The 24,038-nt window shown below is 42.4% G+C and overlaps 2 protein-coding genes across 2 annotated transcripts in view; one reads left to right on the forward strand and one right to left on the reverse strand.

The window, feature by feature from the left end:
- The window catches only part of LOC128974601 (interleukin-20 receptor subunit beta-like), a 44,457-nt gene extending 26,462 nt beyond the window's left edge, over window positions 1–17,995 (reverse strand). The window contains 1 exon segment of the mRNA XM_054391268.1: window positions 17,398–17,995. Within this exon segment, the coding sequence (XP_054247243.1) occupies window positions 17,398–17,995 (598 nt within the window).
- A 396-nt stretch (window positions 17,996–18,391) lies between these two features.
- The window catches only part of RBFOX1 (RNA binding fox-1 homolog 1), a 1,190,001-nt gene continuing 1,184,354 nt past the window's right edge, over window positions 18,392–24,038 (forward strand). Inside the window, exon 1 of the mRNA XM_054391093.1 lies at window positions 18,392–18,619. Coding sequence (XP_054247068.1) covers window positions 18,392–18,619 — 228 coding nt within the window. The remainder of the gene's footprint in view (window positions 18,620–24,038) is intronic.

A 24,038-nucleotide genomic window follows, 5' to 3' on the forward strand; every position in this document is an offset into this window, starting at 1 on the left:
GCTTTGAAACACTTCATTATCTCAGAAGCTTTCTCCTTTCTTGTTGAGCTATTGACCAAGTTTGGTCACAGTTTCAGTCCTCCCTGGCTGTACAACACTAAAGGGTTACTTTCGTTCATGAAGTCCCTGCCATACCTGTGGGGTGTTCTGTTAGGAAGTCTCAGAACAGGATGAAACTGAGTTGGATACAGGTTTACACAGTGGTCACACAACAACAGAATCACAGAATATTAGGTGTTGGAAGGGACCTCTAAAGATCATCCAGTCCAACCCCTGTAAGAGCAGGATCACCCAGGGCCAGGTCATCAAAGAGGGTTTTGAATGTCTCCGGAGAGGGAGACTCCACAACCTCTCTGGGTAGTCTGCTCTAGGGCTCCAGCACCCTCACAGTGAAAAAGTTTTTCCTTATGTTCCTGTGCAACCTCCTCTGCTCCAGCTTGCACCCCTTGTCCATTCTCCTATCTTTGGACATCCCTGAGCAGAGCCTGTCTCCACCCTCCCTACACTGCCCTGCACATGTTTATCAATATGAATGAGAGCACCCCTCAGGCTCCTCTGCTCCAAGCTATAGGGACCCAGCTCTCTCAGCCTGTCCTCAGAAGGGAGATGTTCCACTCCCTTCATCATTTTTGTGGCTCTGTGCTAGATGCTTTCAAGCAGTTCCCTGAGGTCCTTCTTGAACTGAGAGGCCCAGAACTGGACACAATATTCCAGATATTGTCTCACCAGGGCAGAGTAGGGGGGGAGGAGGACCTCTCTTGACCCACTAACCACACCCCAGGATACCTTCTTGGCCACAAGGGCACGTTGCTGGCTCCTAGGTGTCCTTCTGTCCACCAGAGCCCCGAGGTCCCTTCCAACAGGTTAGTCCCCAGCCTGTACTGGTCTATAAGGTTTTCCTTTCCCAGATGCAAGACTCTTACTCTTGTACTTGTTGGATTTAATTCAATTTCTCCCTGTTAGGGAGGGTTAGGGTTAGGGACAGGATTGTGGTTAGGGCAGTGAAGGAATTGTTTGGTTATTTTCTATTATTATTGTTGTTGTTGTTAGTTTGGGGCTTGTGTTTCTCTTGTAACAGTTGTGCCTAGCGTGTGTGGGCTTGCCAAGCCTTGTACAACTTCGGAGTGCCCTCCTATGGTCACTCTTGATATCCCCTGTTTTTCAAAATTCAGCATTAATAGCCTTCCTGTGTTGGTTTTTATTTTGTTGTTGTTGCTGTTGTTGTGGGGGCTTGGGGAGTGCTTTTTTGTCCCCAAAGCAAGGCAGCATTCTAAAATGTAACTGCTAAAGAGGCTTCCTCCAGCTGAACTTTCTTTCTTCCAGGTGCTAGATATGAGCTAATTTAGGATGTAGAAACTGACACTTCTTTTTAATTAGCTATTGATTAGGGGAATTTGTGTACTCAGTGAAGTCAGTGGTAAGAATAGATAACTTTACTTTGTTTGAATTTTAGGTATATAAATCTGATGAAGGGCATCTGTGTATTAGGAGTGGAACTATGAACAATCAGTATCTTCCCTGGAGCCTGGAATTCAAACTGCAACTCCACTTCATTGTACTGGAGTCTCTCAGTTACAAAGTTTTATGTGGCAACATAGACTTTAATTTTAAGAAATAGTTAGCTTAGCAATCTCATCACTGGCTGTGTTCTGGAAATGATGCAGACACCACTTTTCATGGAGAAATGAACTGCTAGTCTTAGCTGAAATCTGAAGTTTAGCTGTTGAGTGGGATGAAAGTTCAGCAGCCTTCAAAGGTGGGAGTTTCTTTGCCTACAGACTATCAACCAGAGTGAGGAAAATATTTAGCCAAAGAAGTAGTTTCCTATAGGAAGACTGGGAGAAAAGTCTGCTCTTCTTTTGATTCAAAAATTGTTTGCAGTTATTTACAATTATTTGAAATTAGTAATTATAAAATGTTTTAATGAAACCAAAGATACTCCTAAGTCTATGTAAAGAAAGATGGCACAAAAGCCTTTAAGGTCTCACTGCTTTTCTTCATGATCTCACTGCTTTTCTGCACGGGCTCACTGCTTTTCTTCCCAGTCTCACTGAGTACTTTGTCTATATAGTATTACTAAAATGCTTCTTTGCTCTGGTGTTGCCAATTATTCCACAGCCTAATAGGTTACACTATTAAAGTTTCTGATGCTCTAAATTTTAATCCTATTAGCTTAGTCCCCAAAGAGTCATCTCCCCCCTTGGTGTGTTCATCCTCCATGTATTTCCAGGAGGTTGTTGTTCCCCTCTGTGATTATTTAGTCAAGGTATTACGCATTAAGTCTTTAATTGTTTCTCCTGAAGAAATCCCTTTAGCCCAATTTGTGGCTTAAGTATTTGTGCTTATTGACCAAAGTACATCTTCAGTACGAATGGATGCTGTTACTGCTAGGTAAACAAGCTTTACATCAACAGACCAGCTTTCAAGTCCTTATGCTGAGCTTTTTCTTAGCCCTAATGTTGGCCTAGGTTCAGCAACTATCTGATAGTCTTGCACAATTGTTTTGCTTGTTTTTCCATGGTAAGAATCTCAGCTGCTGGTGCTGTGCTCAGTGAGTGGTACCACTGACTACTTTTTTTGTTGTCCTTGTACTGTGAGAAGATAAGCCCCTGGAAGAGGACTGCAAGGCAATTATTTAATGTCACTAGCTAAAAGAAATGTATGCTCTTTTTTGTGTGTCTTTGTCGGTTTCATAGCGTAAGGATCTAGAATTTTGGATAATAATTTTCCAGTACTATTACTCTTCTTTATTCCACCAAAACAACGAGTATCAAATGGAGTTGGTGGGCTGGTCTTCAGCTATTTCTCTAAGTAATGATCAAGTCTATGATATACAGTTGAGGTTAATTGCTAAGGCTTCAGATTTGGAAGCACAAAAACATTTTGCACTGGCTAGTACAGCTACCAGGACTACCCAGTCTGCCCCAGGCTGGGGCCTTGGTAAGGTGCCTGGAGACTAACAGCATCTGATGTGTCTGGTACCAAGCTAGAACTCTACTAGCTTAATCCTGCAGAACAAGTGCAAGGGAGAAACAGGCAAGATTTTAAGTAGTGTGCAGAGGGCTGAAGGATGTCACAGTTGCTGAAGATCTGTTGGTAGCTCACCCTTAAAATGAAGACTGATAGATAAATATTGTCATCACAGAATATTACCTGAATGAGCATTAGGCAAATGTCTCCTGAATGCGTAGGGGCTTTACTCAGCCCAGCAGAAACAGATCTGTTTCCAGAGCTGGTCTATGCAGAACATGCAGCTGTGAATCTGCTTTTGTGAAAGAAACAAGGCTGAAGGACCTCAACTCCCATTTAAAAACTGCTTCTTCCTTACATGAATGTAATTGACTTTGTACAACGCATAAAACCTGTCAGACATAGATTGCTGGGGCTGAAAAGTAGCAGCACCTTGAGAGATGGTTGAGAATTCATAGTGTGGACTATAATAGCAATTGTTTGTACTGTGTTACACAACTAGAACTGGAATGGTTTAAACCTCTTGCTGGTCAAGGTGCCTTATGGCTAGGGACAGATTTGCAACAAGAGAAGGAACACCCAGGTGTATTACAAAAGTCTGGGCTTTGGAACTCTCTTTTCATGGCAGGGTGATATGAGATACTGCTTGAAATAGCTCTTCTTCAAGTGAGAGATGGGATTAGGTGACCCCAAAATCTCCTTTACGACAACCTTTACCATGTTTTTTTAATCAAAATGTCTTAAACTGATACCACTCAAGACTAACAGTTTTGCATATCTATAATAAAATGTTTAAAGATAGGGGGAAAGTAGTAGATAAAATTTACTATTTAATATAACATTACCCAGCACTTAGCCTATGTAGAAAACTCTGTTTTGAGCCTCAGGTTGTGTTATTTTCTTTGGTATTTGCCTGGAGTGATTAGAAGGTGAGTTCCTTAACTTAAGTTCCAGTTTCTCTGTGTACAAATGTCTATTCAAATTACAGATGGGTTTCAAAAATCCATGTGTTTCTGTTGATACACGAAAACAGGCACTGAAAAAAGTTAGGAATAAAGAAGGCTGTTTAAAAGTGTAAGAAAATTATAGGAGGGAAAATATAATGAACAAAGCCACCCACATTTAATTGCAGAAACTGAATGGTGGAGCATTCAGTCTTCATTAAAATATCTTTGAGTAATAGCTTTCAACTTCATACCTAAACATAATGATTTGCCTAGGTGGCACAGAATGATCAATAAAACCAGAAAAATGGGTGTTGTGCATGTGTTATTCTAGCTGCTGTAGAAGCCAGCAGTATTATTACATTTAATAGCTTCTCTCCAGGACTTCAGATTCTATGGCATTTAATTACTTCCTTGTGTGGTTTGCACCACAGAGGTACAGCTGCTTAAGCACTGTTGATAAATAAAGGAGAGACCTTTAAAACTGGGAGATGCAGAAGCTATATCTCCATCTTAAACAGATCATTCAGGTCTGATTAAAATGCAATAAATAAAACTGCTGCCAGCAAAGCATCCCTCTGTGTGTGTCCCCAGAGTATGCTGTGGCTCCCTGGGGCCAGGCAGCATTTGAGGCAGAGGTTTTTGGAAGGCTGGTAGGTGTGCTCATCTACCCTCTTGCTTGTGAGTACTCTAGTGCCATGGCCTTGGACCTCACCACCCAAGACTGTTAGCTTAAGGCATGATTTGCCAAGTCAGCCAAGGTTCTTCCTCTTCTAGACAGGTGACTCCTGTCTCTCACCATTATCTGTATCCATCAAGGAAGGTTCTACCAGCATAAGATCCAAAGCTCTGGCAATGACACCAGCTATGAAGCCAGGCTTTGTTCTGCATGATGCCTCAACTTGCAGCCCCACCTCTGACTGGCAAGACAGAGGAGATCACTTGAGCCCTTTCATTTTTGCTCCCAAGAGTCTGAAGTCCTACCTGCCCTTGCCCAGCTGATGTTTTACCATGTCACTGGTGCCTTCCCACACTTTCTTTGGACTGCAGTGTGTTCTTGTCCTGCTGCCCTAAGAGACAGCATTCTCATGGCTAGGTTTGTCAGTGTCCTTTTACATTCTGAGAGTTTAGGGTGATAACTAAGTGAAGGCCAGTGGTGTCACAGCATCAATACTCCAATGAGAGACAGGAAAGGAGCATAAGATGTGAAATCTTGTGTTCCAGGTTTGGTTTCTTCCTCTGACCTACCCACCTTCCACTTCAGTGTGTCTTTAAAAATATTTATTTCATCACAGCTCCATTTTAAGCATAAACATCAATGAAAGAAGTGATCCTTAGAATGAACAATGGGCACTTCAGGGGATTAGGAGTCTTTTACCTGAAATACTAGACTCATTTGGAGGCTGATAGGAGCAGATATACATTAATCTTTTCTGTTGCCCTCTGGCAGGTTTAAAACTACTAACCACAGCCTGCTTTACATAATAGCAGATAGTCAGATGTTAGCTGTGGCTCCAAAACCTGTATTTTATCACTTTGATTAGAGACTGCCTGTAGTACTGAAATTTGTAGTACTGCAGTCTTGAAATTTCTGCTCTCTCCAATATAAATTGCTTATAGAGCACTTAGGCACCTGAGATAATGCATGTATAAACAAAACCAGAGAGTGGCCTTGCCTTTGCTATTTGATAGTGGGAACAGGAGGAGGCAAACCTCCTGGCTCTGGTTGTTAGACAATGAGTGGGTAATTGTGTCATAAAAGGCTCTGATGGATCAGGACATACCTTTCAAGCTCCTGTAAAGCTGAACCCTCCTCAGTCCTGAGACTCCCTCAAAAGGTAGAGACAGCTTCTTTCTGCTTCATCACTGAAGGAAATGAGATCTCTTCCTCACAGGGATTGGAGGAAAGTGAACTTGTTGAAAACAGGCTGGGATCATGTGCTTTATTTCCACTGGAGGACCTGTTATAACTTGCATTTAAGGCAGTAAGGTTCATCTCCTGCTTTGGATCATGGACTTTTTTGTGGCTCAGGTAGTAACAGATACCCAGAGCTGTGATTTATTTTCTTCCTTTGGCTATGATGAGAAGATTATTAACTTGTTTTTATGGAGGAATGATGTAGAACAATTATTTCTATTTCTACTTTTGTTGCTTCCTGGTTGACCTAAACTGATGACCTTTCTTTCAGACTTTTCAGTGGGTTAAACTGTCTTGACATTGTTTAACATGTGTGGGTTTGGGCTTGACTTCTCCTCTAAACCTGCAGTACAGACAAAGAATATTTCTTTTTAGAGTCCATTTATCACACATATGGATTGTAATGGTGTCTGCTGGCCCTAGTTACAAACAAGGTTCTGTTGCATTAAGCTGTTTACAGTGCAATGCCTGACACCACTCCTTCAGAAAGACACAAGGCAAACAAAGAGAAGGGCTGTGAAAGACAAGTGAAGCAAGAGCTACAAAGTGTGAGAGAGAAACAAAAGTTGTTAAAGGAGGGTTTGAATGAGGCTATGCTGAAGGGAGGATGGCAAGGAGGAGACATTGAAGAGAGCAGAGGTTGTCAAATGAAAATGGTACATGGACTGGAAGAATATTCAGATGACAGTCACCATGCCTGAATGGAGGCTGAATGCTACAGCAGTTCCTTTATCTTTTCCAGCCACCTAATTTGTGGCTTTTTGACTTCTCTTGCTCTTTTAGTAAATAGCTGTTCCAGTATTATGATGATAATGTTAGCTCTTGAGCTGCCTGCCTCTGAAATCACTGATGACATTTCTCTTGACTTCACTGATGAAGATCTTCTTGTAAACTGGGATAGTATTGGAAGGAGGAACAACTAAACTCCAAGGAGAGGCAATAGCTGCATTTTTCAAGCTGCTTGTTTTGATCTGGCAGCTCCTTCCTTGCAGTCCTGTGCTCTATCATTGTTCACAGACGTGCCAAAGAATTTGGGAGATAGGTAAGAGTTGCAAAGTGAATTTTTGTTCAAAGACTGAGGAGAAGAGAGCAAAGGGCAGCTTTTATAAGTCTGAGCTCCTTCAGACACATGCCTGGGTAATACAAATAAGTTTATTTCAATGCATGACAGCTGTTGCTGCCAAAACTCTGAAATCTGTTCCTAGCATGAAATCTAATGATGAATGAAATAAAGGCTTTGGAGCTGCCAGTTACTGGGCCTCAGACACAGATGGTGGGATAGAAAACTCTATCAGATGGAAATCTTTAAGGAAAAAAAGAGATTGTGAAAAATAGTTTCGTTGGTGATACCATGTAGGAAAACCTGACCTTTAAGCCTGGAGAAGACAGGAGATTTCTGTATTCTTACAGAGGTTATAAATGCTCTAAATTTTCTTGTGTGCTGCTGTTTTTGGCAAGAAGATCTGAACCTTTAGAAGAGTTTCATGAAGTTGGTGTCTGCTGGTCCATATCTCTGCATGTTCATACTTACACTGTATTCAGGACTACAAGGATGCTCAAGTGGAAGGAACGAGCAACTCGAACTATTCTGGTATTTTCTTACCTCTTTCCTAGTTTGTACCTGCCTGGCTGGGGAGGGGCACAGTTTGTTGGAAGCCAAATTGAAGCAAGTTAGGCAAGCTGTGGTATATGTCACTTGACTGGAAATGGCACCTGTATTAATACAGTAAGGGAGGAGAAAAGGGTGAAGAAAGCAAAACCTAGCTGTCCTCTGGCCTGAAGGCTTTGTCATGTGGTAAGACAAGCAGATATGGATTATTAATTACACCAGCTACTAGGAGCTTGACTGGAAAGCATTTACTCATTTTATGACCAAGGATGCTGGAGGAAGAACCTAATCACTTCCTGAACTGGTTATATTATTAAAAAGGTTGTCTATAATACAGATATAAATACATCCTTGTTCTTTCTCCCATCCTTATCTAGCAGTCTGTTTTGCCTCCAGCACAGCATCAGCAGGGCCCTGAGAAAGCTAATGGACCTTAATTGCACAGAGCAGCCTCAGCTGGCCTCTTCCACCTGCTGGGTGGTGGAGAGGGGATTCTGAGACAGCCTCAGTTTGTCAGAATGACACAGAGATTGCAGAAACTTTCCAGTAATAAAAGGTTGCTAGTTCCCTATAAAGTTTAGAGTACACATAGCATAATAGTTCATTTCAAAGAGTATTTCAAAGTAGTCAGCTTTCTGACTGACATCTCCTATTAGCAACTCCTCAGCATTCTTTGGCTAAGGTACCTCTTACTTGGTTTCTATACTCCAAGAGATATTCTGCATGATCTCTCCAGGGATGTGTAACTTTGAGGCTGCTATTATCAAGGACCTTGCATTGCAGAGTGTTCATTTTGTCAGCTGGCATTGAGGTCAGCGTGAAACCTGCTGGAGAGGTGTTGTGCCAAGCAGCTTTGCAGCCTGAATTTTGTTACATTTAGAAAATCAGGTCTGGTTTCCCTAAATTGGGTTTGGATTTTTGTCATGGTAACTTGATTTTCCTAGAAGTAGCAACTTACTGAAGGAAAAGGTGAACCACCTTCAAGCTTTTCATTGGAATTCAAAATGTGTGGTGTTAAAATTCAGGAGCCAGCCTGAGATCTGACGAAAACACTTTCTCTAACAGAAGCTCCTACTCCAAATAGTTAATTTAAAAGTCTAAAACTGAAAAGTAACCCTTTTAAGAGGGCTTAATGTCTTGTAAACTATAAGTAAGAGTACTTCTAAGCTTCTGAGTATATTAAGGGTTGTAAATGAACTTTTTATCCCTTTCATAGATAACAAGATAGCATACAGCAGATACTTCAAAATGAGCATAGAATCATAGAATGGTCTGGGTTGGAAAGGACCTCCAAAGGTCATCTAGACCAATCTCCTCTGCAGTCAGCAGGGACATCCTCCACTAGATCAGGTTGCCCAGAGCCCTGTCGAGCCTGACCTTGAATATCTCCTGGCCTTAACTGCCTCCCTGGGCAACCTGTTCCAGTGTTCCACTACACTCATGGTGCAGAACTTGTTCCTAGCATCCAATCTAAATCTAAACCTGCTCTAGTTTGAAGCCATTGTCCCTCATCCTTATCCCTACAGGCCTTTGTAAACAGCATCTCTCCATCCTTCTTGTAGCCCCCTTCATGTAGTGGGAGGTCGTTATTAGGTCTCTCTGGAGCTTTCTCTTCTCCAGGCTGAACAACCCCAGCTCTGTCAGCCTGTCTTCATAAGCATCATATTGTGTAGTTTACTGCCATGAACTGGTCTTGTGCAACAGTGCAAACAGTATTTTACATGAATCAGCTTGAGAACTGTTGTATCACCAACAGACTAAGTTCTTAATCTAATTGTGTGTAACTTGTCATCCTGACAGTGACCAGTAGTTGACCTTATACCTAAGCACCCATCAGAACACCTGCAGCACATGGTCTATGCTACCTTCAAGGATTAAAACAGGGTGAAAATATTTTGAATACTTTTGGCTGAACTGCACAAAACTGATGAAGCCCCCCCTCAGCAAACATGTTCTTACAGCTGCAATATGAAGGTTACTTTTGAACTTGAACTATCATTCTGATATATCCAAGTCCAAACTCCTCTCAAATTAGGAAGGTTTGGCATGTTTTGTGCCCTTGTCCAGTCTTAATTGCATAGAACCAGCCAGCACCAAAGAGTAGTAAATAAGAATGATGAGATGCTTAGGTTCTGACTGTAAATTTGTCTATCTGTTTCCAGATAAGTAGTCCAAATAGTTCAAAGTACTTCTTTCATGAGAGAGATAGTACAGATTAAAGGCACATAAACTGAAAACTAACTTTGTGCTAAGATATTTTTATTGTGACTGTGTAAGCAATACTCTATCCCAGCCAAGGTCCTTTCAGTAAGCTGACATCAAAGCACTTAGGCTGGTGGGAATGACTAAGAAAAGCTTTTCTCCAGGGGACGTAAAACATCAGGAGAGAAAACATAAGCTGCTTATTATCTGCTAAGGAGTTTTCTATTTGTCTGTGGGTTCAAATTAGCTTGGGACAATGTTTTCAGGCTTTATCTGTAGCCCCATCCTGTGTATTGGGTAGATCTTTGCTGAAGGGGAGAAGATGCTGCTGTTGCTGCATGCTGCACCAACACTTGTGCAGTGCTGCATGGTGCAGCCTGTTAGTCCATCGCTTAGGAGACAGCAAATCCATGCAGTGGGGCTGCAGGCTATAGCTGTGCCAAAATGGATTCTGATCTTCTGATTTGTGTAAATCTGGGATGTATCTTCAGTATGGTTCTATGTCCTGTTACCTCTGGTATTTTCTTGACTAGTGTAAAATATTTTTCTCACCTAAGTCTTAGGATCCTCAGCTTTTGGAACAATAAGTAAATAGAAACTTTTTTCCCCTGGTCTTTTATTTTAATCAATTAATTAATTATTTTTTAAACCTTTCTTCTATACAACATTTTAATCATAAGGGTAGATATTTTTTTTTCAGATTTTTTTTTTTAATCCCCTCCACCCCTGCAGTGCTTGTAGGCTTTCAGTAGTGGCTTGCTGCTCTCTGGCCATTAAAGATTCTCTTTAATGATCCCAGGAAAGACCTGGGATTTTGATGCTTTCTGTATGATTTCAAATGCAACAGGCTGTGTTTCTGAAGCCTATATAATAAACCTTCTAATAGGTTCTCTTTAAAAACTGACTCTGGTTTCGTAAGGGTTACACAGATGGAAAGTGGTGGTGGGAAGGGTAATGCTGATAATGGCATCATCTGCTTTATACTCAGCAGGTATGAATCCAGAGTAGCTCTCCTGATGCAATTAGATCATTTGGGATGGCTTCTTGTAAAAATTCAGACACTGTTTTCTGGCCTGTTTTAATATGAGCCACTTAAGTGACAATGTTATTGCTCTACTCTGCACAGACTTTACTGAAGTAGCTTGAGAACTAGGTGTTCAAATTCCTCAAAATATTTCCCATTAAATGGAAGACTGTAAGCTGAGATATAAAACTCAGGCAAGGTTGTAGGTCACAGCTGTAGTTCCTGTACAGGAAGGGATGCTTGAGAATCTTACTCAGAGAATAAATTGGATTTGGGTGTGCTGAGAGTAATGTGAAGGATGGAGATGGATCATAAAATACACCTCCTATGCTTAATAGAGGCCACAGAGAAAACAGCCAGTGATTTGATTAAAAATTAATCCCATTGTTCAATTAACTATCATATTCTGTTCTATAGGCATATGATGGTACCACAAACCAGCTCATCCAGTTCAATTCTTACTTTCTCTACTCTGATTCAACATTATTAAGGCTCAAATTAATAATAATGGGATGCTCAGAACTTGGATGTTAAACACTGTGTACTTGGAAGCCCACAGTGTTAACTGTGACTTATTTACATTCTTTCACTTTCTCTGCTTGAACTTTGCAAGGAAAAATTAAAAAGACAGTTTCAAACCATCACAGTAAGCATTTGAAAGTAACAGAAAAATGATGTGGGAATAATCTGCTTTCTTGTGAGGGATTTCATGTCTGCTGTCACCATTTGGAGTTCATGGCATGGTAAGGATAATGGAGAAAGAGCTCCCACCCACCCAGTGCTTTTGTAGCCAGAAAGGTACCAAGACAACAGAAGGAAAAACTGTCTGTCTAAATGCATCTAATGATAAATGTTGTTGTTGTTGTTTGGACTTAAATTTATTGACTTGTAGATTTGAAAATGTCTTTGTTTCTAGTCTCCTTTTGACTTAAGAAAGGCAATTTGGAAAGTGAATTAAAACATGCATGTGTGTATCAGCCACGGGTGTGCATGTTTTGGTTAATGGTCTTGAAGGAGGGACATTGCCCTGTCATCAACCAGCTACCATGGCAGCAGTGTTATCCTGCTCAGAAGGCAACTTGTAGCTTTGGAGAGAAATTTGAGGACATAAATACTGAGCTGTTTCCGATCCTCCTGGACAGATGGTAGAAACAAACCACAGAACATTTGATCCCAGACTGAAGGAGCAAGCTGGTCTATTGTTTGTGGGTAACCATGAATCTTTAATGCTCACTGAAGCCCTGGCACATTTCTAGTGGAATTTCATGGCAATATTTTGATGTCTGATTGGTTCTGAAGGGTTTAGTAGTCAGCAACATAGCCTATTTTCTTTTTTCATATGCCCACCCTAGCAGATGTAACTGTTTCATCCAAGTGCTTTTCCTAAGCTGGACTCTTCCCATTAGGGGCATGCAGCGTGCAGGAAGCTTAGATCCCAAAGCTGTTATTTCTGAAGGAGGATTTCTGTAGTTCTATCTTCTGCCAAATCTTACTTTTGTCATCTGCAAGGGGCCATTTTGGAGCTGCCACATTATGGCACGAATCTAATTCCAAGGAGCTCATGAAAGAAGCCTTTGCAAACACAGCCTGCTCCAGTACCTTTTGAAGAACTTGGTGAAGGTTTGGGGTCATACCCTTTGAAACCAAATCATCTCAGTGATTCTAGAGAAAGATACCTCTTTGGTTTGTATGCTGGCATGTGGCTTGCAATTATATTTTGATTTATAGGCAATACAGAAGCCACCATGTAAAAAGACTATTTCTCTCTCTGTGTCTAGTACAGAGCAGAAGAAGTTTATATGGAAACCTGAAGCCATAAACAATGTGCTGTAAACAAAGCAGTCAGTGCCTCCGATGTTTGTCAGCGAGCACGAAACAATCATGAAATATTTATAAGCTTTTAGAAGTAATTACAGCGATGATATGCAGAGTTTAATTTGGAAGCAGTCACAAGATAAATGAAAAATTAATTTTCCATACTTATTGGTTCACTTTCAGACTCATTAAAAAATAACTCGTCCTCCTTGTAGCGGTAAGATGTGCCAAATTACCTGATTAACGTAAACGTACCATCCCCTTCTCCTCCCATTAAAGTCATTTTACAAGTGCCTAAGTTGTCTGTTGTTCATTTTTTTTTTTCTTTCTTTTTTTTTTTTTTTTTTTTCATCAGAGCATGTATGGAGAGAGATCTGGGCTTTTACTGCTGATTATATTGCCTTTCCTTGGCAGGGCTGGTGCTTTATGTTCTCTTGCAACATGAATAGACTTCCAGAGCCTGTGTTTTCACTGTGAAGCAGGTATACATTAGAGGGCTTTAAATCAGGGGGTTAGTCTTGCATTGGCTTGCAGACTAAGGTGAGCTAAGGGAATGCAACAAGTATTCCATTACATTAAACATCATCATGCTCAGATATAAATGTCATTCTGAGGTAAGTCCTGTTGTTTTACTCGTTAAGACACTGCAATCTATGAATAGACCAAACTTCTGTTGTGGTGGTTGTGAACTGGTTGAGCTGAATTGCAGAATCTCTTGGGAACGGTCTAATTCTGCTTGCTCTGATCTTGACTGCTCTCAATGGGAGCAGTTAGGTAACAATAGCATCTCTTGGCTCGTTTGTCCTTGAAACTTGAAATTCCCTGTGAGTGTTGTTTTCACGGAAGAGTCAAAGAAAGGGATCTTTGCCAGGTTTCAACTCTGAGTGATTAAGTAGGATGCAAATAATGCAGTGGCACCATCCTGGCTTTTTACAGGAGATGAAGTTCAGCCCCCCCCAGACTGAAACAACTGTCCTCGGTATTTCCATTGCTTGTTTGTAAAGTGGATACAACAAAATAAATCTTCTCTACATCTGAGGCTTATGAGACTCAGTCAGCTGTATTTTCCCTTCCCATTTCTGCCCAAACTCCTGTCTAGCCCTGGTTCCTTGCATCCAAATCCTATGGCTCTCAGGCAGCACTTGCTGGAGGCCAAGCTCCCCTGCAGCAGGCAGCACTGCTTTCATCCTGCCTTCAGCTGCCTGATGGCTCTGTGTGTTTTGCTCTTGCACAAAAGGTGGAAATGGAGAAGTGCAAGCTTCTTTGCTGATGTTGCAGGCCACACAAACATGCACAGATATCCAGAGCATGTATAAAAAGAGCTGTAGCTGCTATTCCCCATGTTCCTCCCAGCTACTGCTCCCCGTCTGGTTCCCAATAAGCATTAAAGTGGTTTTCTTTGCTGTTGGAGAAGACACCTCTATGAGAAGGTAAATATGGGAGAGACAAAGATCACAGGGAATTTTGGGACTTTTTTGGGATAACCTATATCCCAGGATGTGATTGTAGCTCTCACTCAGTTTGAGCACTGCTGCCTCACGCTCGACATGCCTGTTGTATATACACTTAGTGTACCTTGCAGTCCAAGAAGAGTTGGGCTGGCAGCTGAGAATGGTATTGCATATGATACCTGTGGAGGTCTGGCTGTTTTGCTTTGTTGCTCCTGTTATTATTTCATTTTTCAGCAGTGATCCCAAGCAGAAATGTCTGGAAAGCAGGTTATGTGAGAATTGCCCAGGGCTCCTGGGTAATGGCCTCTTGGATTTCAGTGAGTTGTACTAATTGCTCTATTTGGCTCATGATCGGTTTTGTAAAGGGTTCTGTGAGGAACCAACATAGGGCTGGAAATCTAAAGGTGCTCATTAGGTATAAACTGACTTCTGCTGAAAGAAGGGAAGGGAGTGACTATGACCATAACGCTGGTTGTCAAGTTGGCTAGTCAAACCAGAAGGTGAAACAGTAAGGCTGACATTAAGCAAGGGCTGTAGCAGACAGATATGTCTGTACCACTGACTCTTCTCTCAGGTTGATCACTTCACCCTCTTCTGAAATCCTTAATGGTCTGAGAGATTTGGGCCCTGTTCCTGAAGTAAGCTCCATGCATAAAGCCTGCTGCTACAACTTACACTATTGGCTAATGTCCTGGAGAACTGCCTGATATACCACCAGCGAATCATAGAATGGTTTGGGCTGGAAGTGACCTCTGAAGGTCATCCAATCCAACCTTCCCCACAGTCAGCAGGGACATCCTCAGCTAGATCAGGTTGCCCAGAGCCCTGTTGAGCCTCACCTTGAATACCTCCAGGGATGGGGTCCCAACCACCTCCCTGGGCAACCTGTTCCAGTGTTCCACTACCCTCATGGTAGAGAACTTGTTCCTAACATCCAATCTAAATCTACTCATCTCTAGTTTGAAGTCGTTGTCCCTTGTGCTATCCCTTACAGTCCTTTGCAAACAGTCTCTCTCCTTCCTTCTTGTAGGCCGCCTTCAGGTACTGGAAGGCTGCTATTAGGTCTCCCTGGAGCCTTCTCTTCTCCAGGCTAAACACCCCCAGCTCCCCCAGCCTGTCTGCATAGCAGAGGTGCTCCAACCCCTTGATCATTTTTTCACCCCTCCTCTGGACCTGCCCTGGCATGTCCATGGCCTTCCTATATTGAGGGCTCCAGACCTGGATGCAGGGATCCTTCCAGTGCAGAAACATAAAATATAATGGCACCATTCTGTGCAACCTGCTCTAGGTGACCCTGCTCTGGCAGGGGGTTCAGACTAGGTGATCTTCAGAGGTCCCTTCCAGCCCCTTTCATTCTGTGGCTCTGTGAGTACTCTTGCCACACAGTATTTGCACACTGAGCAACAGGAAGCAAAGGCTTGAACAACCTTCACTCCTCAAATGCCAACAGTGAATGTATTTGTTGTCTTGCCATTTCTCCTTTTTTCTTTCCATGAAAATGTTGACATTTTGAAAATGTTGACATTTCAAAAGTATTTGTTTCTAATTAGAAACAAAATTGCATTATCTCTCTCTGTAAATTTCCCTGTTTTCAAAAGCAGAAGCTGTGCTTCAAAACCAAGGAAGCGGACGTTTGATATTTGAATTTGGACTCAGACTCTGTCTGTGATCAGGACAGCCTGGAGACAGGAGTGTGCAAGGAGCCAGGCAGCTGCCTGGCAATCACACTGGTGGGAATGTGGTTGGGCTGGTCACTGAGGCAGCCTGTGTTGCTGCCTGGTTCAGCTTCAAACAGAAGTAAAATACTGGGAGAACTGGCAAGTTCTTGCAAAGCACTTGAATTCTCTGAAATCAAAGCTTTTGGATGGAGAACTGTTCCAACTAAAATTGGTGCAGTTTACTGTACAAATAAGCTATCTGCCTGAGCAGTGTCATAGTTATCAGTTTAGTTTCAGGTTTATTTCAGTCTTTTAGTATTTTTAGGTAAGGTTGGGAAGTGTATAGAAAGAATAAATGAAGCAGAAATAGAAAACAGGATTAAAGGACACAGTGGGACAAGTGTGATGGAAAAAACAACTCTGAGTGGTGAATGAGCACTAGAAAGAAGAAAGCTGCAGCCTTTTGCAGTCTGAGTGCTCTTGCTGTTTAGAGCTGCACCTTCCAGTATGGGGGAGATGATCTGAGCAGCTGCAGATCTTTTCAAAAACTCCAAGCCAGAGGGAAAGGGGAAAGGTTGGAGAGTAGGGCTTGGGGAAATGTTGGATCAGGTGGTTAATATGAAGGAAAAGGGGGTAAATTCTGCATAGGGGATGGAACTTCTGTACAGAATCCCAGTTGTTACTCACTACCTTCGCTGCTGTGGAAGAGGATACAGAGTGGTATGTTAAAGCTTTCCTTTGCTCCTGAGCTATACGTGTTTAGGAGCTCATGGACCTGAGAAACCCTCTGTGTTCATTCTTGAATAATTAATGTTACTTGCTCAGACTAAAGCCTGCTCCATAATGTCAGTGAAACCAGTGTTAGGACACAGATTAACTCCCTCTAACTGTCAAATTCTTGGAAGACATACCTTGTGGAACACTGGAAATCATGGACAGTTTGATTAGATGCATTCATCCACAACTGACTTTGGTCATCACTTCTGAAGCTTAGTCCCTAAGCCCCTGACTGGAACATGTCTAGATATTTGCAAAGGGCTTCTTAGGGATTTACTTCACTCTGCTAGATACAAAGAATCTCACTTAAATATACAAACAGGAGAAAACAACTCAAATCACCCCTTTCTAAAACTCTATTTCATATTTCTTTATGTAGTGGAAGAATGAAGTCCACTCTACACATGAAAACACTGGGTTAGTGTTGCTTTTTTTTAATGTCCAGCTATTTCACCAATCCTTTGATTACGTGTGTTGGTGTTTTTTATAAAGTGGCTAGGAGAGAGCAAAGGGAGTCTCCAAACTCTCATGTTGCCTTGTCTTAATCTCATTTTAATCTCATTCCTCCAGCTGCAGGACCAGAACATATTGTGCAAAACTGGTCAACAACAAACCCCCAAACCCCACCACCACAACCACCAAACAAAACAAAACCCATCACCAACATAAAACCCTTCCAAACCACCAAACAAAAAGAAACCAACTACAATAACCCAAAGCAAATGATCCCCAAACCCCATTGTGATGGACTAATTTTTAAGCAAGCTGTTTGGAATTAAAGCAGTCTTTACCTTTTAATGGGTGATCACTCTTGACATCTAACCAAAGAGCATCTAACCAAAGCCCACTCTGCCCCTCAGGGATTTAAAGAAAATATTTGGTGCTTTAAGGAAAGTCATTTTCTCTGGATCAGGTAGAACAGAATCACAAGGGGGTTGGCAAAGTAGAGAGCAGAATTGTCTATGTAATCAATACAGGGGAGGTTTTTACTTTTCATTGAATCATAGAACAGTTGGGGTTGGAAGGGACCTGTGGAGATCATGGACTCCAACCCCCGTGCCGGTGCAGGGGTCTGATTAGGTGCAGGTGCTCTCATTGGATGCAGGGGTCTGATTGGGTGCAGGGTCTGATTGGGCACAGGTGGGCTCACTGGGTGCAGGGGTCTGATTGGGTGCAGGGTCTGATTGGGCACAGGTGGGCTCATTGGATGCAGGGGTCTGATTGGGTGCAGGGTCTGATTGGGCACAGGTGGGCTCATTGGGTGCAGGGGTCTGATTGGGTGCAGGGTCTGATTGGGCACAGGTGGGCTCATTGGGTGCAGGGGTCTGATTGGGTGCAGGGTCTGATTGGCACAGTGGCTCATGGGTGCAGGGTCGATGGGCAGGGTCTGATTGGGCACAGGTGGGCTCATTGGGTGCAGGGGTCTGATTGGGTGCAGGGTCTGATTGGGTACAGGCAGGCTCATTGGGTGCAGGGGTCTGATTTGGTGCAGGGTCTGATTGGGTACAGGCGGGCTCATTGGGTGCAGGGGTCTGATTGGGTGCAGGGTCTGATTGGGCACAGGTAGGCTCATTGGGTGCAGGGGTCTGATTGGGTGCAGGGTCTGATTGGGCACAGGTGGGCTCATTGGGTGCAGGGGTCTGATTGGGTGCAGGGTCTGATTGGGTGCAGGGTCTGATTGGGCACAGGTGGGCTCATTGGGTGCAGGGGTCTGATTGGGCGCAGGATCTGATTAGGTGCAGGTGGTCTGATTAGGTGCAGGTGGTCTGATTAGGTGCAGGGGTGGGACAGAGAGAGAAGGCGCGAGCGGCGGCTGCTGCGGAACGTCTGTAGTACGGTGCTGGAGTTGCTCAGGAGAGGGCGGCAGAGAAGCAGGAGAGCTCTGAGCCATTCCTGCCAGGGCTCCTGAGCTCCGCTTCAGGGCTTGAAGAGCAGTGAGAGCACATCGGTGCTCTCAGAAGCCCCATCTCCCTCAAAAAGGCAGCTTCGTCAGTCTTTTAAAAGAGTCCAGAGCACTTGGAAAATGTCAAATTCCTGTGGCAGCCCAGAAGATGCGGGGAAGCAGCGAGGCAGAGATAGCAAGATGAGGAGGGAGGAAGTGGATGATTCTCAACCTGAGGGGAAGAGGTTGAAGCTGGGGAATGAAGGAAACATTGGGAAGGACAGAGGAGCAGCAGCAGCAGAAGAAGAAGAAGAAATAATGCCTTGTTTAGGCAGAGAAGAGCCCGTGCCCGAAGATGAAGGCAAAAGTGTAAGTGATGTCCCTCAGGGGCTCTGCGCTGGGAAAAGGGGAAGGGGTCTGAGATTGCCTTTGAAATTATTTGTCATCCCAAAGTTGGTACTTGGGCATCAAGTAGTGCAGGATGAATGTGATCAAGTGTCCCATTTCATTGAGATAGGAGGAACGTTGCTCTTTAGTTTCTGATCTTGGCTGCAGGCTGTTGAGTGCAGGAGAGTGTATTTTAACCTGGCTCTCACTGCTAACTGCTTGCAGAAGGAATATGCCAGAAAAGTGATGTTTTTGGAGGGTGAGGGCTCTGTATCCATTTGGAAAATGGGTAACAGCTGGTGCATTGAATTGAACGGTTTAGGTTGTTTATTAGCCTGTCCATTCAGACTTTCAGCTGTGTTTTGGTGGTGGAGTTATTATTGCACAGCTGGGGCTGATGATGGGGAAGGGGAAGAAGAGGAGAGTTGGTGGTCAGAGCTCCTCTGGTGAGAGAGAAAATGTCTTCTGTTGAGATTTTAGCAAAAAAAGAGCTGTGGAACAGCTGTCTGTCCAAATTGCCCCATCGCCAGCTCTTTACAGGAGGTTAACTTTGCCGGTGTTTTCTGACTGGTTATCGAGCTTAGGTGCTGTGCCTGTCGGCAGCCTTCTGTGAAACAGCAGAAAACTTAGGGGGGAGTAAGAGGGGGAGACATAGATTCCCAGCTAGCTGCTGCTTTTCTTCTCATGGTGCACTATGGGTCAGGTAGTTTCTTGGACATATACCAGGTGCTTCCCTCTGTTAGACTTGCTGGGGGGGCTTGTAGGGGGAGTGCTGTGTGTACAACAATGTCTTGGGTGTAGATGTTTCCTGTTTAAGCCATCGTACACTGAGAGTAGAGCTAGAATTCTCTTAACAGCTGCTGGAAATTTTACTGCACAGATTTTATCTCAAAGTTTTCTGAAATGTTGTGTTCTGGTTTTATTTTGTTGTTGTTGGCTTCTCCTCCCAACCCCGGCACCGACTTCCTGAATGAAGGTATTCCCCTTCAAATGAGGAGTTAAGTAGCTGTTCCACATCCTGGCAGGACTTCCATTTTTAAGTAGCTTGAAAGGTAGTCTACTCAGTTCATTCTGGCAGAATATCTTCTCTACCTGCAACAGTTTTCCTGACACTCAAGTATTTAAAATGTACCTAGAGCATCAGTCCGTGGAACTGCATGTAGCTGCACTTCGGTGTAAGTCTGCCTTTTGGGTTTCCAGTGGTTATGAAGGTTTGCTCTTCTAACTCAGAGATATCAAAGTAGCACTCTTGTTCTGATACCAGCTCTGGCAGAGAGATATGGTTTTATTTTTTCCCCAAAGAGATAGAATATATGGGCAAGTTAATTGGTCAAAAGATAATCCTTGGTTTTGTCTTTTTTCGTGTTTCTTTTTAAAGTAAAAGCTTTTAACCCACCTCATTTAGTGACAAATATCTGGAAGTGAAAAACACTTGAGTTGAGGTAAAAGTGTTTTTTGAAAGTACATCTTACTGTAATATTTAATTAGGAAGTTATTGAAAATTAAGCCTTAATTGAAGAAGTTTACTTTGTCTTTTGAAGGGGATCAGTTTTAACATGTAGAATATACCAGAATGATGGGCACCTCAATCACTGGGCTCTGTCCTGTTTGCCAGGTTTGGCTTATCAAGGTTCTGTCACTACAGCAAAGTTCTGTGGTTATCTATCTATCTATCTATCTATTCTCATTCTTTTTGTCCTTTCAAAAACCTGCATATATCTGCTCCAACATTATATTCTGACTTTTAGGGTGCTCTCAAAATATGAAAACAAATGTGTGATGACGAGCAATAATTTCAGGAGAGAATCAGTGAAATAGTTTTTACAATAAAACAACCATTCTTAGGTTGATTTCAAGATTCATCAGAGCTCATTGAAGCTGTTCTTTCTGCTCACTTCAATAGACTCTTGCTTGAGATGTTGCACTACATTTTCTATGAAGTTCGAGGTGGTTGGGTTTTTTCCCCTCCCCATTTAAAGCAGTGTGTCTGATTTGGAAGCATCATTAGAAATAAATTCTGTGAGATTGGAAATTCTGTTACCATAAAACTCTAAAACCAATAAAAACTTGTTTAACACTCACAGTAAGTGTCTCTCACCTTGTAGAGAGCGAGCTGCTGCAAAAGATGAACTGTATGCCCTTAGGAAACACTGGAATGACTTCATTTCTGTGCTTAGAAGAATTTTATTTTAATAGGCATAGTGGTATGGGTAATCAATGCATGCATTGGAAGAACATTTCCTAATAGTCCATTATGGCTTCTATTTTAGAGAAGGACATTAAAAAAATATATAGGCTTTGGACTAGTCAGCACAGTAGAAGTGCTATTTCTTTATTTATTCCACTGCTATTTGCCTGGTCCAACACTCATTCTTAGGTTTAGAAGAAAGAAATCTACCTGGGTCATCTGCTCCAACTCCCTACTCCACTGATTATGAAATCCCTGTGTTACGAGGACTGCAAATGCCATCAATATTTTATGCTTGTGAAATGATGCATAATACTGCTGGGCATATACTTGGCATTGTGTGTTTGTAACAGTAGCTGTTGCTGAGTAGAAGTTGGTTGCAGAAGGACATTTCTGCCACTGGCTTCACCAGGCAGAGCTCGTTTGTTTGCCATGGGAATGAAGGGCTGTGTTTGCCAACAGCTGTTGGGCAGTGGTGTCTGGAATGATTCCTCAAATGAATTCCTCTTCACATGAGAAAACTTATTTAATTTAAGGGTGATGGAGCACTGGAACAGGCTGCCCAGAAAGGTGATGGGCTCTCCATCTCTGGAGACATGCAAAACCTGCCTGGACATGTTCCTGTGTAACCTTTTTGTGAATCTGCCTTGGCAGGGAGATTGGACGCAGCTGCAGAGATCCCTTCCAACCCCTACCATTCTGTGATTCCTTCACCTAATACTAGTAGCCAGTTAGTGTAGTAACCCAGGGTAAAACTGTGGTTGCTAATTCAGACATCCATGATTTGCTTTTTGCCTTCTCTATTTCTAACATCTATAATGAGAAACCTCCTCACAGCAGGTGTGAATCACGCAGCCGAAGGCCATGTAGTTTTTTGCTCTGTAATGTTTCTTTTTGGCATAACATTAGAATGAAGTATTTGGTTCAAATGAAACGGAATGAAATCTTTGTAGTAAGGTGCAACTTTTCTCATTTGGTGTACATGGCCAGGAATTAGCATTTGAGGAGCCGGTGAGTCACTGCTGTTCATCAAAAGTTTAGCTTGAAGTGCTTAACCAGGGTCTCTGCAGAATTAAATCTAGGTCTTCTATACATGGAGCAGAACCACAGCTGTCAGCTACGTGTTGTCCTGTGGTTGATTGTCACCCTGCCCATGCTCCAGCATGTACTGGAGATTAATAATTTAATGTAAAATAGTATTTACTGAAATAGCACGTGAAAAAGTCAGCATACAAGTAACGACCCTTTTCTAGGCTGCTAAACATGTTCTTCCCCTGACAAGATGAGTTATCAGTGAGTTATGATCATTAAGAGCATGTATTCTGCTAATCCATCTATCCACTTAAAAGGATGCACTTCTGTTTGGTCTCTCCCTAATGAACTGTTAGCCCTTATGAGGTTGGTTGGATTTTGGTGCAGAGATGTTTCTGTATTGATAGTGCCTCTTTTCTTACAAACAAAACCCTTCTTTTTCCCCCCCCCTTAAATATCAGTACAAAATGTACAGGACCAGACCAAAATCCTGGGTTTACTTTGCCTTCTCTAGTGTTTATATAGCATCCTGCAGTCTTAATTATGTTTTCAGCCTTTGTATCACCTGGGCAGGAATGTGTAGGAGAGAGCTTGAACTCTTATCCCTTTAAACCACTTTCAGAAAGACCCAATGCATTTGGGAATTAAAGCACTGGTGTTTGGTTTGGTTTGGTTTTCACAAAAATTGCCCTAGCCTTCATGAAGACCTGGAAAAGAGGAAAGTGTAGAAGCAGAGTCAAGAAAAAAATGCAACTTTTTGTTGTTAACATCAAAAGTAATGTCTTCACTGCAGGTTTGGGACTACCATGTTGTAAAAGAAAATCTGAGAGAAGTATGTGAAAACTTACTCTTCAATACTTTTGTAGGAGGAGAAAGCTGCCTTTGCTGATCGCTTCTGAACTGACTACACTAAACTTGTACTGTGTGACAAATCCAGTCTTATAATTCTTGGGTGTTAATAGATATTTAAATAGGTTAGGTGGAAAGTTGTAGCATGCTATGTGTTGTCCTTGCTCTTGCACACAGAGTAAACTGACCCTTCTCTTTAATCCTTTCAAAAGTGTTAGGAGATCCACTCCTTAAAAAGTGCTTAATCTTTATTTTAAACCTGGGAGTAACTTGGGAATTTTTGGGCCTGTGAAATACTGGAAAACTGCCCTTCATGTTGGATTAAATTTTTAGAATGCTTTTCCCATACTCATCACTGCCTGCAGCAGACACTTGGAAGGAAGATTCAGTCCAGTCCCTGTGGCCTTTGTTGTTGCACTATCATGTGGTACCCAGATCCCAGACTCCTGCTTTGGCCAGGATAATGTTAAGGGTACAATAAGCTTCCCAGCTTTTGTTTTTTCTCAACACCTGACTGCTGCTTCATGTTGGACTTGTACTGGGCCCGTTTAATAGAACCACTCTGCTTCAGCTCTGCTGGTGGACCAGTATTCCCAAACTGTAGATGAGCACACCTTGGAAAACTGATCATTTAAAATGTTATTTCTCAGCAGGAGAGGAAGGATTATTCAGGAATTAAAATAGCTTGGAATGTAAAATGCTTGATACTCAGTTCAAGATGAAATTTCTTCATTTGAGGGGGCAGATATGGATCCATGGTATCAAATTAAAAACCCTATGAAGATGAGATGAGGATCTAGGACTGGACCTGGAACCTAGATTCACTAGAGAAACTTCAGTACAAGCCTTTAGCAGTGTGAGCTGCTGTCAAGCAAGTACTTGAGGTAAACAGCAAATGTATAAGGAGGCATTGAGTATGAAATTGGTGTTGATAAATGTGGTTTCATTTGTCTAGATCTTTTATATTTAACTCTGGTTATAGGAAAAGTAATTTTAAATCCAATAACTCGAGTCATTTTCATGAAATATGTGCATCAGCAAAGAGTCAAGGCTGGAAGTGCCTCTGAAGCCTGCAAGTTTGACCTTTCTGTGCATTGCCTGCAGCTTTACACCACGTTCATGCAGTTTCTCATATAGGTTTTCTTGTTTTGGAAAACTCACTTGCTCCTTAGAGTTGGTTTATGAAGAAAACTTGTTTGTGTGTAGGTGGCTTTGTGCTCTTGGTCATATTTGTGAATATTACTTTGAAAGGGAATCATGTTTAGAGAGGGAACCTGGGATGGTGGGTCCATGCTGGATTGAGAGTTCTATTTAAGGTGCTGATTTTTGACT

This window comes from Indicator indicator, chromosome 22 (assembly GCF_027791375.1).
Source record: "Indicator indicator isolate 239-I01 chromosome 22, UM_Iind_1.1, whole genome shotgun sequence".
In the NCBI taxonomy this organism is placed as follows: domain Eukaryota; kingdom Metazoa; phylum Chordata; class Aves; order Piciformes; family Indicatoridae; genus Indicator; species Indicator indicator.